We start from the raw sequence: 16085 nt of genomic DNA, 5'->3' as shown, positions 1-16085 counted from the left end.
ACAACATTTTCAGTGGAGTACAAACTTACTGATTTGTATTGGGAAGCTCATGCATGTAGTATATGCTAATCTGTGCATGTATTGCAGCTCTACTTAGCTTTTGATTTTAATATCATCGTGATTCCGTGTAGTCCGGCCAACACGCGTGAGAAAAGAAAAGGGCGGGGCTTTGTAAAGTAGCTGCTAGATCTTCAGCGGAGAAACTAACAGTGACATCATAGCAGATATTTTTGGATTTACAAAAGAGCAGTTCAAACATACATTTTCCATATTACTGAATGTCCCTTTAGGGATCTTCGTCAAGTTTGCTAAATTGATGTAATTTTGCCTTTCAGGCTTGCTGAGTCATCAGTCGATCTGAACCTGAAACTGATGCGATGGAGACTGGTCCCTTCACTGGACTTGGACAAGGTGGTCAGCACCAAATGTCTTCTGCTGGGAGCTGGAACACTGGGTTGCAATGTGGCCAGGACTCTGATGGTGAGTTTGAAATAGATGGCCGTGGTTTGTAAAAATAAAGAAATCACTTTTAAAAAGCTCATTTCTACTTTACTCGTGTAGGGCTGGGGAGTAAGACACATCACCTTTGTGGACAATGCAAAGATCTCCTACTCAAATCCGGTGCGGCAGCCTCTCTATGAGTTTGAAGACTGTCTCGGTGGAGGAAAGGCCAAAGCCACAGCCGCCGTCGAGCGACTCACCAAAATCTTTCCTGGTGTGGTGAGTTCAGTTAATATTTGATAATAAATGTCTGGAAAATATCCATAAATCTGTAATACAACTACAGATGCTGAAATGTGTAAACGTCAAAGGTGAATGTAAGTTTCAAGTCTGAATTGTTACTGTTACTGTAGCAAAAATCGAGCTAGTCGAGTCAAGTCATCGCTTGATTTAGTCAAGTTATTTGTCAACTCGTATAATCTTGCTCAGTCACAACATATATTACAGCAATAAAAAAGAGCCACTGGTAATATTTTCACCTAAAAAGTAATTTGAATAAATTCTGCGTATGGAATACTACATAATACTGTATGAGTTTTTATGTTTGATTGTATGTCTGAGGGTGATAAAGGGAAATAAAGGGAAATGATTAAAGACTTGTTAATTATTTATTTTTCATTAGACTCAATTCCATGGTTACCACCACCACCACACTTGCTGTTCTGCATTACCACAAAAAAATCGACTTTTGACTATGTCATCATAATGGCTAAATATGTCTATATCCAATCTCAAATGCAGTACACCTAAAGAAGAATGCACTCGGCTTGTTACATGTTCAATCACTCTGCCCCGTCCTCATATTTTCATCCTTCATCCTGTCAGAATGCAGAGGGCTTCAACATGAGCATTCCCATGCCGGGCCACCCGGTGAATTTCTCCCACGCCACTCTGGCCCAGGCCCAGAAGGATGTGGAGCGGCTGGAGAAGCTCATCTCCGAACACGATGTGGTCTTCTTACTCATGGATACAAGAGAGAGCCGCTGGCTGCCCACCGTGATCGCCGGGAGTAAGAGGAAGGTGAGGATGGATTGTTATGATGGCGGTATCGCAGGTGGCTTAGTTTCATGTCCTCATACTGCAGGTGAGGTCTCCTCCCTCATCTGAAAAAACATCGAACAAGATCTTTTTCTCCAAGCAAAGTAATAGCAAATTAGTAGCAGATTAGTTCAATTATTATTTTTGTTCTTATTTAATTCTTGTGTGTTACGTTTTATTTTACTTTTATTATGAGCACTTTGTTTCAGCTGGAATTGTCTTTTAAGTGGTCAAAATAATGTCAGGTTTGTACATTGGTTTTCATCCTTGCTCTTTCACAACTCTTCCAGGCAGCTTTTGTCTCAATGCAATACTATACTGTCATGGAAACTAGTATTGAAAATGGAGCCAAGAGAGATTCTTTCATTCACCCAGTCAAAATAAAATGTACTATATGAATGAACTAAATAATGAAACCTTTCAGGGACAGCAGTTACTACATTGGACAGATTCTCATGTTGTCAGGTTCCCGGGTGCATGAAAGGGTTAAAATTAATTAATTTGTGGCCATGATGAGTTGATGTGCCCACAATTCTACTTCATAAGCTGCTTCACAAATTGTCATCTGTTCCTTTTGGAAGCTGGTGGTCAACGCTGCTCTCGGCTTTGACACATTCGTGGTGATGCGCCATGGCCTGAAGAAAGTTCGCCAAAATGCCGGTGGTGACGCGGACTCCTCCCCTTCCTGTTCATCTGCATCATCATCGTCCTCCACGCCAGCCGGCTCAATGTCCTCTGTGCCGGCATCGTCCCTGTTTTCCAACATTCCCGGACACAAGCTGGGCTGCTACTTTTGCAACGATGTTGTGGCACCAGGAGATGTAAGAGTCTGTAGCACGTACATTTCCTACCTAATAGGTCCTTTAATTATCATCACCCATTTTTGCTTATTGACAACAACGCTTCTGCTTTTTAAAAATCTATGCTTTTTATTTTAAACGCACACCGCTATTTAACATCCATAACGGCATGTACTTGTCATTTCAATATCGAGATGTGACATTCTGCTGCATGCCATTAATGCTAGTGCTCATTTCCACAGTGTGGGAGTAACAAAGGTTATCTTATATTGAAAAATGAGTCCTATCTGGCGGAAAATTATAAGAATCAAGCTCCACTAGTTGCTATTTGAAATTTTCGAAAGGTTGGAAAACTAATGTCATGAGGCACACATGTCAGTTATATGTACTGTAGCTCTGCATGTTGGGCTATTTGAACGAGCAGAAACCTGTATCTATTGAACACAGCTAAAATGGTTTGGAAAAAAACATTTTCCCAATAATGTCTAAAGGATTGAAATGGTAATAATAATAGTCTATAATAAGTTTTTGCCAGATATGCGGTGACTCTTGCAAATCTCATGTCGCTTTACAGAAAAGCGGTTTTATTCAGCTAGTCCTCAAAACAGAATTCATGGACCTTGACGGGCAGCTGAAATAATCGAAATACAAGCACATTGTTTATTGTGAAATTGCCAGGCCACATATAGTGCGACCTGTGGAACATTTCCCTGTGTGGGCTTATTATCATGACCATGTGTCGTCAGGTTACTCAATTTGAAACATCTCACAGAATGTCTTCATCTTTTTTTTCACCTCTAATGCTTTCTTTTATGCATTTCCTCCCACACAATATATCAGTGTGAGTCATTTTAGAGATCTTATTCATGAGGTATTGAACGTTGCACACAACTGGAACAGTCATTCAGCAACCCTCTGCCCCCTGCTATGATCAGGATATGGATTTAATTTTTTTTCAACCAAAGGCCCCCATGCTACCGTAAATGCCGAATGATATATTGTTGCTTTCTAAAGCATGCTTGTGCCGTGGCTGATTTTCTAAAATTAATTTAATGGATACATTATTGTCATTCTGGGTATGTTCATGTATTTCTATTTTACATTGTGACAATGTTTAACTGGCGAGGTTGCATTCATTATGGGAAGTGTACATTGCGTGGCCACATGTGTCTCGAAACTTACCAATATGCTTCACTTTGTTTCTGTAAATCTTTGCAAGTGTTTTACATTTTGAAATGATCACTTCTTCAACATTCATAGAAAATCACAATGGCCTGTAACATGTACAATCTAATAGAAACAAATGTAAGAAAATAACTTCTTAATTTCCACGATTAATCTTTCAGTATTTTATTTTATTTTTTAAATAAAACAGTCTACCCGGGATCGGACTCTGGACCAGCAGTGCACCGTAAGCCGACCGGGCCTGGCCATGATTGCAGGTGCTCTGGCGGTGGAGATGATGGTGTCCATTTTGCAACACAGTGAAGGGTGAGCACAGTTGCCACAGCAACGTTATCCTGACTGAGCTGAACGTGATGACAGCCGTGTATTAATGGAAGTGGCCTGTTCAATGCCGAAATGTTATTACAACGTATGAATTGCAATACCAGCTCTTTCCAGATTTTTTAATTAGTTTCTTAGTATATGTTATTTTAGATAGCGTTTCCATTCCATATACCGTATTGGTCCGAATATAAGATGGTGTTTTTTGCATTGAAATAAGACGACCCCCAAAAAGTGGGGGTCGTCTTATATTCGGGGTCTAGACATTATACCCATTCACGACGCTAGATGGCGCCAGATATTGAAGCGAATGCTGAACTTGACGCTCCAGGCCAAAGTGATCCCCTGTCACGAAGAAGAAAAATTAAAAATAGCGTTAAGTAAAGAAGAGAGAAGACAATAATAGAAGAGATAACATAAAATGGAGAAACATTGTGACAGTCTGGAGAAAAGTGGGTCGAAGATTGGCCAGGTTAACCGCCAGCTGAGGAGAAGTTATGATGTAATTTACATTTCAAAAACCAGAAGCCATTCATTTACGAATGTGATTGCACTTTAGTTTCATATTTGAATGTTCAGAAGATTTGAATGAGACAAAATAACATGCTTTTTCTCTCAGATATATTGTTATAATCATTTGTTTCAAATGTACTGTAATTATTTTCTGTATAAAAATTAATTTGGTTTTCAAAAAGTCCTATTTCAAACTTGAGTCTTGAAAAAGAGGGGGTCGTCTTATAATCTGTCCGTTCTATATTTTCAGGTGAAAAATTTGAAGGATTTTCAAGGGTTGGTATTTCCCAGTAGGTGGAGAAACTTCCTGTTTAATAATCTCTCTCATTGGGCAGCAACAACACTGAAGTAAACAAATAAATGATGTTACATATATTAAATGTAATATACGGGCCAGTGTGAAAAAATAAAAATCTCGCAATATGGGGGCAATTATTTTATTTTTTAAATTTTAAAAAAAAGAGTTTTTTGAATAAGTAAATGCATGCAAGGTGTGATAAGGCAACTATTTTCTGGCATGACGTTATTAGTCGCCACGTAGCCGCTTTGTCAGTCTTGTCTAGAAAAAAAACAATCTCCATGACTGTACTGCTATGTTGTTTTTGGACTTGTAGCCATGGTTACCTACCCATTACAGCTGAAAATGTTAACTTTTCAAATGTGTGGGTTTTACTTTTCTGTTGCATTGCCTGCAAGGGCTCATGACCTTGTGTTCGTTAGTGTTGTTTTTCTTCATCTATTTGATGCAAATTGCTCATCATCCCCGCATGGCATTCACATGAAGGATGTCACTTTGTGTTCAAACACAGAGGCTACGCTGTGGCCAGCAGCAGCGATGACCGAATGAACGAACCTCCCACGTCGCTCGGCCTGGTTCCCCATCAGGTACCAAGGACTCACTTTTCCTCCATGATGCACTATTCAAGACAACTTGTTGCTTTAGTAAGCGTCAACTAAAGCTACATTGACTCTCAATGATGACCCCCCCCCCCCCCGACCCCCACAGTACTTTGAACTCCAACCACATTCAGGAAAACGGTGAAACCTCCCAAACTAAAAATCTGTACTGTTAAGCCTTGATTAACCGTACCGAGGTGATAGTTTAGCTGTCTACAAGTGTAAGGACATGTTCAGAGTGTCTTTTAATAAAACACAATTTTAAAAGATTTTGAACACTACAATAATTTATTCAGCATTGTATGAAACTTTTTAATATTACGTGGTCAAAGCTGTGAGGTTCTGGGGGTAGGAGGGGTGAAGTCGTATTTATAAAAGAATGAAGATGTCATTTAATTTTAATTTTTTGGTTTCAGAAAAAAAACAAAACCAAATAGAACTGCTCAATTTTATAAGATGCCTCATTGACCTGTATTGGAAGAATTAAAAAACAAAAAGTAATTACCGGTAACCCTCCTGTTGTCCTCATTTCCTGTACACACCCTGTGTCCTCCGGATCAAAATGACCCATCTTCACTAAACCCCCGAAATAAGCAGCTAAATTGAATTTTAAACACCAAATTTCATATTACTTGAAGAAACAACGTGTCCTTCACCACATTATGTGTGATATAGTTCTCCCTCTTCACTTTGATTTCTATAGCTTAAGAAAAGGAAAAAAATGTGCGATAATGAGTTATGGATGCATTTGTATTCATTCCAATGACTAAAGTTTCTTTCTTGTTTTTCCTCCAGTAAACTATTTAGGACAATACAATACAAGACAAACATGAAAAATAAGATAACCCATTCAACTAATTAGCACATGTAGTGCAGTATGCAAGTGCACAGCCTTTGCAGATATATTTCTTTCACCTATAGAACACAATATGTGTTTTACAGTCCTTCTTTTGAGGGCAGAACTGGCATTTCTTCTTCTTACTTGCCCTCGCTGGGGAAGTGGCTGTGGAAGGTGGATCATCAGGTTTCTCAGAGCTCCTGTACGTTTTGTTCTGCATGCCTGCCTTGGTTGTATGCTGCTGAGGACCATGTTATTTTGCCATTTTTTGAAAGGAAAGTCTCTCTTTCAAATTCAGGGATTTCTTCTTGTTCTGAAGATGATTCGTCATACTCTGGGTTATATTCCTCCCCATCTTCTTCTGATACATCCTCTACTTCCTCTTCTGAGTCAGTTGTCTTGCTGGACATCAGAAAAAAATCAGCTCTAGAGCTGATTTTTCAATGTCATAACGCACACTCATGGCGTCAGCACAGAGAGAATTCGGAGTCCTGTCATCTGTAGCACCTTTATAACCCCTTGACATCCCTCAAAAAAGAGTTCTGCCATCTACAAAAACGCCACCTATCTTGTCTTGTTTATGTCTGCTACTGACTTGTTCACATGTTCTACTAATTGATCTGAGACACAACTAAAACATTGAACCATTCTATGGTGTGTAAATAACTTTGTGACCTTGATTTCAAGCCTATTTGCCTCATGGGTCATTTTGACCCGAAGGCCACCTTTGTACTTTTTTTTGTACAGCTTCCATGGAAATGTGAATAAAAACATTTACATTTTTCTGCAGTTGGGGCTAATCTAGGAAAAGTCATAAAATTCCAAGTTAAAAAATATCATTTAGGGGGCTTTGGGGGCGTTTTTAACATAGTGACGGGTCATTTTGACCCGAGGACAACAGGAGGGTTAAATGTTGGCATTCAAACGTTTCTAAAATTTTAACTGCAAATGTGTTGTACTTAAAAGTTAAATACAACCAAATTGTACTCAACACAAAAAATGAAGCAACTATGACATGCAAAGTTTGATCTTATAAATCAGTAATTCTTCCACGTACCACTGTAGCGAGCCAGCGTACCGCTCGTGCTACTTGCGCCACGCCTTAAAAATCAACCATTTGTGTGTCTTTGTACATGTTAGTAGTATTTTTTTGAGTGAATGTACGCTGCACCATAATCGTCCTATCAGTTATCTTTTCACAAAATAACTATTTAAAACATAGAATAAAGCTGGTAAATCTTGAATTTAAAGTGCCGCGTGATGACATCACCGGAAGTTTGCGCTCAGCAGTCTGCAATTGCAGCTTGTGATCAGAGCTGTTGCTTTTATCGACATTCTCATTCAGAGTTTGCTTCGTGTACAATTCACTGAGGACATGGGCAAAGAATAGGAACCTAGGAGGGCCCAGGGAAGCACTTTAAAACGGTACGTGTGAGCTACGATACGTTCACAGGCTGCAAAAGTGCATCGCCTGCCTCAGCTTCAGGCTGTTTCTCATCATGGCGCGTGTGTGTGCGTGCGTGCGTCCGTGTGTGTGTGTGTGCGTGCGTGCGTGCGTGTGTGCGCGCGCGCACGCCGGTAAGGGTAGATCTCGTGAGGTTCGTTGATCTTCGGTCCAAAAAGTTTGGGCACCCCTGGTGTACAGTATTAACATTTACTCAGCAAAATTAATTTGTGTTGGAAATTGATACTTCATCAAATCTTTTTCTTATCAGACACACGCCAATGTAGCAGTCAGTGCAATTATGTGCTCATGGGTATCATCTAACCTTTCCTTAAGATACATTTTTATTGTTCCCATTTGATGAACATAATGTTGTGCGCACCGTGTGTTTGATAAATGTATTTTGGCAAGTATCAACTTGCTGCCATGGCGGTTGCCATAGAAATACCAACAGTTCCTTCAGCCAAGTGCTGCATTGTACTGTTTGTGCTCTGCCTGTGCAAGTGTGCAAGTCTTTTATAGATCAGTGTTTTAAAAGACCACTATTCTCTGATCTGATGACACGTCACATTGTTTTGTTTTTGTTTAGTCAGACAACAACTGACAAATATGCACAAAGCAATTTCACAGATTGCATTATAATTATTAATTAGATATCCTTTGTAAACGAAACACTTCTGACAAGTGGGTATGCAGACAACAAGCTGTGCTCGTTTGCAACTATTTCAGGTGTTAACTCTCACATGACATTTGCATCGTCGTCATCATCTTGATCACTTTGTATTCATCACACTGACAAGTTCTGCCATTTGCTCGACACATCTGCTGCTCATGATGTTCAGCGTGAATGAAGAGGGCATGAAAATGTGCAGCCGTGTGTGTTTTGTAGAGGTGATGATTAGGTTGACGTGATGTGAATATTTACAACTCTTCCCCCCCCCCCCCCCCCCCCCCCCCCTGGGAATAAAAGTTACAGTATGCCACTGCAACGCGAAAAGTAGCTGCGGTTTTGTAATGTTGCAGTGACCACTTGTGGCCGAGGGATGAAACTACACGTCATGTGATTTGTGAAGGAAGGAAACTATTTCACATGATCGTTATTTGACATTATGAATTTGCAATATAAAATCATGACTTTATTCTTTATTGTGAAATTTCTATTTTGACTTTTTTCCCTGAATTTCTTTTTCTGATAAAAGCAACAACTTCATTGTAAAATCGCATCTTTATTTTAGTCAAATGTTTACTTGACCGGTCAAATTACTTTTTATTCTAAAATTATTTATATAACTGTCACTTTTTTCCTCCTCGGAACATTGTTTTAGTACTGTTGGGGAGGCGTAGTATTTATGATTAATTCTCAAAAGTGTCCATTTCTTTTTATTTTCATAAATGAAACCTTTATACAACTTTAATTTATTTTTCTTGTCTCCTTGTAAATTGGTCAAAAATGTAGTTTCCCCTCATGGAATTGTCTTCATTCTTTAAAATTACCATTTTATTGTAAAATGATATATGCATTTACATCATTACTCTCAAATGAGTACATTTAATTGTATTCTTAAAAATACTCTCTTTCCTGTAAGAATTGCGACTTGATTCTTACAAATTATGAGGGCGTTCGCCGACGATTCCGTTCACACTGTAATACCGTTTTATTATCACAGATTTATTTTGGAAATAAGACTTTATTCCTTTTCATAATTTTTTTTCGTGTGAATAGATTTTTTTAAAATTATGACTCTAAATAAATAAATAATAGCGTTTTAAAATTATTATAAATTTATTTTGTTTTTTTGCACTTATTCTTGGCAGGGGTACGTTTAATTTCAATATTCTAAACGGCTGAAATCTTTCTTGTGAAAAATACATTTTTATTCTCACAAATTACTCTTGAAATCATTGAACATTCTGACTTAATTCTGAGCATTTTTTAATGTTTTTTTTTTTAAATACAAAATAAGATTCCATTATGTCAAGCTGTACAGTGAAATGCTATTCATCTCCCTGCCACCACAGGGCGCCCTGAGCATGTACAGTATTTCAACCATGGGACGCACATTAAATTAAAAGCTGTTCAAGAGGCCTTCAAGTGGCAGATTTATGGCTTGGCTAAATATATAGGTGACATTTTAACAGGAGTTGTGTGGATAAAAATGGATTGCGTTTTGATGTGTTTACAATGTCAGTAGTAATGTTTAGTTTCTGATGCTTTTCTCCTCAGATCCGCGGCTTCCTCTCCAGATTCGACAACGTCCTGCCTGCCAGCCTGGCCTTCGACAAGTGCACTGCCTGCTCACCTATTGTAAGTAGCACCCCCCCTCCCTCCACCCTCCTCCCACCCAAATGCATCGACAACTGAATGTGATACTACATCAGCGCGGTAAGGCACTGTGGGCAGTGTTGTTTTTAAATTGTCCCATCAGGATTAAAGATGGCATTTGACCCTAAATACAGAATTGGGGAGGGGGTGGGTCGTGTTGTCTGTATGTGTGTGTGGAGAGGCTGCTGGGGGGAATTCCCATAATTCCTACTTTCTCGCTGCAAAGTCAGGAGAGCGTATGTTGAAATGTTGCTCCAGGAGGAATAAGAAATGCCAAGAAAAGCTGGAAAATCAATCTGGCAGCAGTTGCTCACTTGTGTCTGTGGCTATAGCAAAAGCTTGTGTGTGTGTGTGCGCGTGCGTGTGTGTGTTTGAGCAATAGTCCTCCAGTTGGTCTTTCACAAAGAAGCATTGCACTGTGTTGCATCACACACTGAAGACAACATGAACATGAAGGACCGTGGAAGGAAGTGGTTGGTTGATTGATCGTTTCATTCGAACAAAAAGAATAAAAAGATATCCAGCGGTAACTCCTGCAGGAAGGCATGACTGATTGAAACCTTAACTATTAGCTTCAACCCCTAATTGGAAAACCCTAACCTGAAACCCCAATTTGAAAACCTAGCACTGGATACAAACCTGAAATTAAAACACCAACCCTGGCTTCCAACTCTGTGCCTAAGTAAACTTTTAATTTGTAAATCTATCCTTAGTTTGAAAGTTGCTCTCTCTTCCTTGAAACCCCAACCATGTTTTAAAATCCAAACTCCAATTTTGAAACCTCAACCCTGCCTTCAAAACTTAATTTGAAACCCCAACCTTGTTTTGAAACAAAACCTGATTTGAAAACCCACAGGCATGTCTTGAAACCCTGCTTAAAACCCCAAACCTGTCTTAAAAGCCTTAACGTATTCAACCTAGCAGACCAGAAAATCAGGCATTTGCATAAGGCAGCTACGGGCCATTATGGTTTCAAACCGTTTTATGGTGAACCGCGTTGAACTGTATACCGCTGGTAGAAAATGTGGCTCGGGTGTTCAAAGACAGAGACAGTGGGAGGAAGTAAAGGGTTCGCCAAAGTCTTTCTTTTATCCCCCAATCTCAATGCGGTCTTTGTGTCTATAAAAAGGTCATAAAGCCAAAGATCTATCACTTTCATGCGAAGACCCGACTCACAGGGAGGGGGAATCAGGATAAAAGTTTCTCCACCTTCGTTGCAAAGTGTCTCGTTTCTGTGACTGATGAGATTATTAGCACAGTACAAGCCAGTGTAGTCAAGAACATGACAGAGAGAGAGAAAATTGGTGTGTTTTCATTTGCTTTAAATCCCACCCACACATTTTCCCCTCCCTGCTTTGCCTTTGAGTCGTCTCTTTTGTCTTCTATCCAGCCAAATTCACATCTCAATCTGCAGTTTTACATTTTTGACTCGTTCCTGCTCCTTATACACACCCCTTCCCCCTTCCGTTTGTGTGACTAATCAACAACCCCTTCACGCTAGTGTGTGTGTGAGTGTGTTTGTGTGTGTGTGCGTGTGTTTGTGTGTCTGTCTGTGTGTTTGTGTGTCTGTGTGTGGCAGTCAGCTGTGTGCTGCCAGGTCACTATGGAAACAAAACAATTCTGCCCCTGTCTGGACTGAAGCAGTTCCTTTAGTGTTGGGGCTTTTTTTCACTGTGTGTGTGCGTGCGTGTGTGTTGGTGCTGACGCATGCACAGCAGAGCGCAACGGACTATCGACTGCTGAGGCGCGCTTTGCTCAAGTGGCGTCCTTACACGTGCGTGCGTGCGTGTGTGCGTGCTTCATTGGGACTGCATGCCAATAAAACTACACGACGCAGAGTAAAACACTACTGATGTGGAATCGTCTAAAATGGTGCCAGACGCCTCTTTGTATGAGCTACTGATGCTAACACCGCCAAATATGATCCCTCCATTATTAGATTTTGTAGGGGTTTTCCATGGTTACATTCATATTTGGTCCCATGGCTCGACTCGCTATACAATTTGCTATGTAATTCGCTTTTTATTGGCTCCATAAAGTACTATTTTTAGTACAGATATTCCAAGCATTTCGTGCCATACAGTAAATGGATGAAGTAAACCTCCACTGGGTGTTGATTGGCTGAACAGATTTGAACGTGTCAGAATATGGCTTAAAATGGAGAGTATCAGCACACATTCAGTGAGTTATGAGTGACCCAATGTAGTTTTTCCAGATAATTTGAAAGTTTTTACTGCGTTAGCATAGATTAGTCATTGACTACAGAGCAACTAGCAACTTCAGGTCATGCCGCCGCCATAGGAATGGAAGTCTGACATAAACCAAACATTGTTGTTTGAAAGTATCAGAGATATGGTAATGCTGTGGCTAAAAGTATTTCCAATGCCCTGTGGTCTAGTTTTGAAGTGGAAAGCCGACCCACCCCAAACCTGAGTACATCCTGACTGTGTAATTGCTAGGTACTAATCCAATTGACTCCTGTTGGTGTCAGTAGTGAGCCTTTCAAACTGTTACTGACCGTCAAAACAGGTCAAGGAGAAGACGTTTCAGCTCGTGAATAATAAAAGCAGTGCTAACAACAAAGGTAACAAGCATTGCTACACTGACGGGAAAATATCTTTGAATTTGGCACGTGTAGTTACATCTCTGTTGTACGGGAAGACTTCAACGTGACCCCTATTTGGGGTTAAAACATGCTTGATTTGCATGGTCTATTTTGAGCTTTAGCTCAAGATGCTGCAGTGTAGTACTTCACAGTCTCCACTTGGGGTCGTCTGTTTACTCGCAGTCCTCAGTTTCCTCTTGATTAAAATGGATCTCATGGAACATGCACCCTACTGCTTTGTTAACCTTCCTTAATGGACATTTTATGATACACTACAGCTCTATTTCCAAAAGATGACATCAATAAAACGGATCATGCATTAAATTGTTTTAAAAAAATAATAATTTTGTTCATTTTTGACCAATGAAAACAACACCCTGTATTTACAGCGTCTCGCACCACATTGTTGTTTATGGCCGTTCACTTCCTGTGTTCTTCGGAAATGCGCTTCAGCCTGAGTGGTTACTTAATAAGTCAGAGCATGGTTTGTGTGCGTATGTGTGTTTTTAAAGCAAGCGGCAAATGTGCCGTGGAGACCATGGATACATTAACATGGGCAGTCAAAGCCACTGAGTCACTGGGAGGTGTTTACTCGTCGCCTACAAAAAAAAGATCAGACCACAGCAGACCCGCCAATCGTGGGCCGCTGAACAGAAAGCGTGACGTTGAACTTGAGAGGGGAAAGTATTCAGGGTAAACACAATTTAGGGGCTTAGCTTCCGTTACATTTAATAGACAACACTGCAGCTAAGAACGCGTCTCGTCAGCATGAAAACCTCCCATTGGGTGAAGTCGAGAATTAAAATAGCAACGCTGGATAGTTAAGGTGTCATTTAAAGGGACTGATCTGTGGCTTATTTGACCCCCTGCCCCATTAAAAAGTGGCCTCTTAAAAGTATTAAAATCCCATTCTGTTCCCTACTCAATGTCAACATCAATCGAGTACATTTTGCCATATACACATGTGGATATAATTGTTGGTATCCTTCTGTGAAAGGAAAACCCTCAGTGGTTTCAAAAATTACTTGAATTTTACAAATGTAATTACAAATACTTTGTGAAAATGAACCAATGAAAGTCAGACATTGCATTTGAATTGTGGTTCAACAGAAGTATTTAAAAAAAACTCATGAAACAGAAGGCCTGGGCAAAAATAATGGTAGCTCACGAACACATTGAAAAAATGTTCATTTTAGGTCTGTCCTCTAATTAGCATCACAAGTGTCTTCACTTCAATCAGTCAAATCGGCCGATGAAAAGAGTGACAAGTACCTCACAGGGTGTGTACCAATAAAAACATGGACCAGAGGAAGCAAAGACTAGCATGTTGAAGGTAAAGGCTATAAAACCATCTCGATGTAGCTTCGATGTTCAGGTGACTACATGTTGTCCACTTGTGTATGAGGTAAATCTTAAGTTGTAGTCATCATTTTACTTACCGGTCATTTACTCCCAAAAAAATGAACATTTCTTTTCAGTTTTTTTGTTGTTTTTGGAGTGTCTGGAACAGATTACCGGTATTTTAATTTCAATTCATTTTAAAGTTGATAAAAGAGATACAAGTAATTGAGTCCTAATCTTCGTCATAGAACAAATTAAACTCGCAACTTCTTACATTGATATTTACATTGTGTGTTTCTCTTTTTGTTTAGGTCCTGGACCATTATGAAAGGGAAGGCTTCCACTTCCTGTCAAAAGTGTTTAACTCTTCACACTCCTTCTTGGAGGACCTTACAGGATTGACATTGTTACACCAGGAGACCCAAGCGGCAGAGGTAAAACACAGTTTCAGACTCTCACCATAAAGTTGCTAAGTGGCCCCTGCATCAAAATCAGTGAATTCCATGTTGAGATCAATTGTATTTGGACTAAGCAGAGGAGAGCAGGATCACTGCTGTTGTCTCTGTCTCCCGTGGTGCCCTTGGAAGTTTTAAATGTTAAATATAAGCAGTTGAAAAGAATTTGAGGTCCAGGCACTCAACGTGGATAATGTACTGTAAATGTAAAAAGGCTTTATTTATTGTGCTCAGAATTAAAAAAAAAAAGACAAAACCCTTTCGTAGGTAATGTCAAACTAAAAACTAAAATAAAAACAAAATAAAACTAAAAGAATTACACGAATATTTACAACCAAATTATGTTACCGCAAGAACAGACCACGTTAGTTTAAGTGCACTTTTTCACTCCCATTGATATGTGTGAACAATTAGCATCGATAATCATGTTCTTAATCTTTATAACAATTTTACATACGTTTTATAGACATACATTTGAACTTTTCTTTCTCAATTTTATCTGTCTGCCCAATTAGACTATTTATACTCTCGGTGCCTCTTTCAGGCAAAAACCTTTTCAAATGTGCTGTATGTGACTCCATAAGATGACAGCCAGCTTCAAAGGAAGATATAGCTGCGTTGCCTCACCCTGTCGTTGTGACAACAACACACAGTATATATGCGACTGCGGAAATGAGCGGTGTAAAGTTCCGAGAAACATCCCAGAATACTCGCCGGTGGAATATGAGTGTTTTTCCTCAAGACTCCCCTCTGACTTGAAACAGAAGGGCAGACCGAAATAGGGGGGTTGAGAACAGGTCCTGCCAAGATGTGGGAAAATCCCATGCACTTCCTCCCCGACTCCTACTCATAACACACAGGAGGAGGAAGAGGTCGAGTGAAGAAAGGAGGAGAAAAGATAACAGTGAAAGAGAAAAAATAAAGGATGTTTAAAGAACCTTTTTCTCCTCCATCCTCCTGGGGACACCTTCTCTCCTTTTGCTGCTATCTATCTCGCTGCTGTTTTATGAGAGTGCCTTGGAAAGTCTCCATGGCCTAATCTGGCCCTCTTCAATCAGAGGACGCAGCGATTGTTTTTCAGCCCACAAGCGCCGCAAGTCTTTTCCGGTAAACACATTAGCCAAATTCGTGGCACTTGAGACCAAATTTGGCTTATTTTACTCCATTCCACTAAGGGCCCCAAACCTTTTAACTTCCCCTGAAACAACGTCTTATGTCATGTAGGACACACGTGCCGACTCTATGACACGGCTTTTCTTTTTTTAATTGTTGAGTTCCTTTTCAGTGTTCAAAATAATAGCCGTGTATTTAAAGAAGTAGTCAATATCCCGATAAAAGGTTTTCATTTTTTCCATACACACAAATGTATTGGGAAAAATGACACATTATATTCCAGACAAAACACGGAGAAACTTAATGTCAAATGTGTTGTAGTTTTACAGAAAGTGAAGAAGCATTTTGTTTTCATGTGAATCCCAAAAGTAAATACAGTGGTGCCTTGAGATAAGAGTGACGGAACCTGTGGGTTTTGCGAGATATAGGATTTATTTTTTGCCGATTTTCTTGCTTTGACTTGCTAGCAAAATTCAAGGTATTAATGCTGGACGCATGGTCAACTCAACTCACTGCGACAAACAGCAGTTTGACTGCGAACAGTTCTTAAATTTTTTTTTTTAAGCTGTATAATGCCACTCACAGGGTTTCTCTCAAAATATACGTTAAACAAAGAATTTTGCTTGGTGTGTATTTAAAACATCCATAAAGCTTTGTCTTGACTTAATGTCCGCTAAGCTTAATGCTAACACATAAACGGGCTTACGAAAA

The 16085-nt window shown here is 39.7% G+C and overlaps 1 protein-coding gene across 5 annotated transcripts in view; it reads left to right on the top strand.

The window, feature by feature from the left end:
• Positions 1-16085, top strand: part of atg7 (ATG7 autophagy related 7 homolog (S. cerevisiae)) — a 45559-nt gene that overhangs the window by 7353 nt on the left and 22121 nt on the right. For all 5 annotated transcript variants that reach the window (XM_052076488.1, XM_052076490.1, XM_052076487.1 and 2 more), the window contains 8 exons: positions 336-480; positions 562-720; positions 1327-1521; positions 2121-2360; positions 3715-3830; positions 5168-5243; positions 9762-9842; positions 14118-14240. In XM_052076488.1, the coding sequence (XP_051932448.1) occupies positions 336-480; positions 562-720; positions 1327-1521; positions 2121-2360; positions 3715-3830; positions 5168-5243; positions 9762-9842; positions 14118-14240 (1135 nt within the window). The remainder of the gene's footprint in view (positions 1-335; positions 481-561; positions 721-1326; positions 1522-2120; positions 2361-3714; positions 3831-5167; positions 5244-9761; positions 9843-14117; positions 14241-16085) is intronic.

The sequence above is a fragment of the Hippocampus zosterae genome, chromosome 9 (genome assembly GCF_025434085.1).
Source record: "Hippocampus zosterae strain Florida chromosome 9, ASM2543408v3, whole genome shotgun sequence".
In the NCBI taxonomy this organism is placed as follows: domain Eukaryota; kingdom Metazoa; phylum Chordata; class Actinopteri; order Syngnathiformes; family Syngnathidae; genus Hippocampus; species Hippocampus zosterae.
The sequence above is the reverse complement of the archived record's forward strand: the minus strand, read 5'-3'. Positions and strand labels throughout refer to the sequence as shown.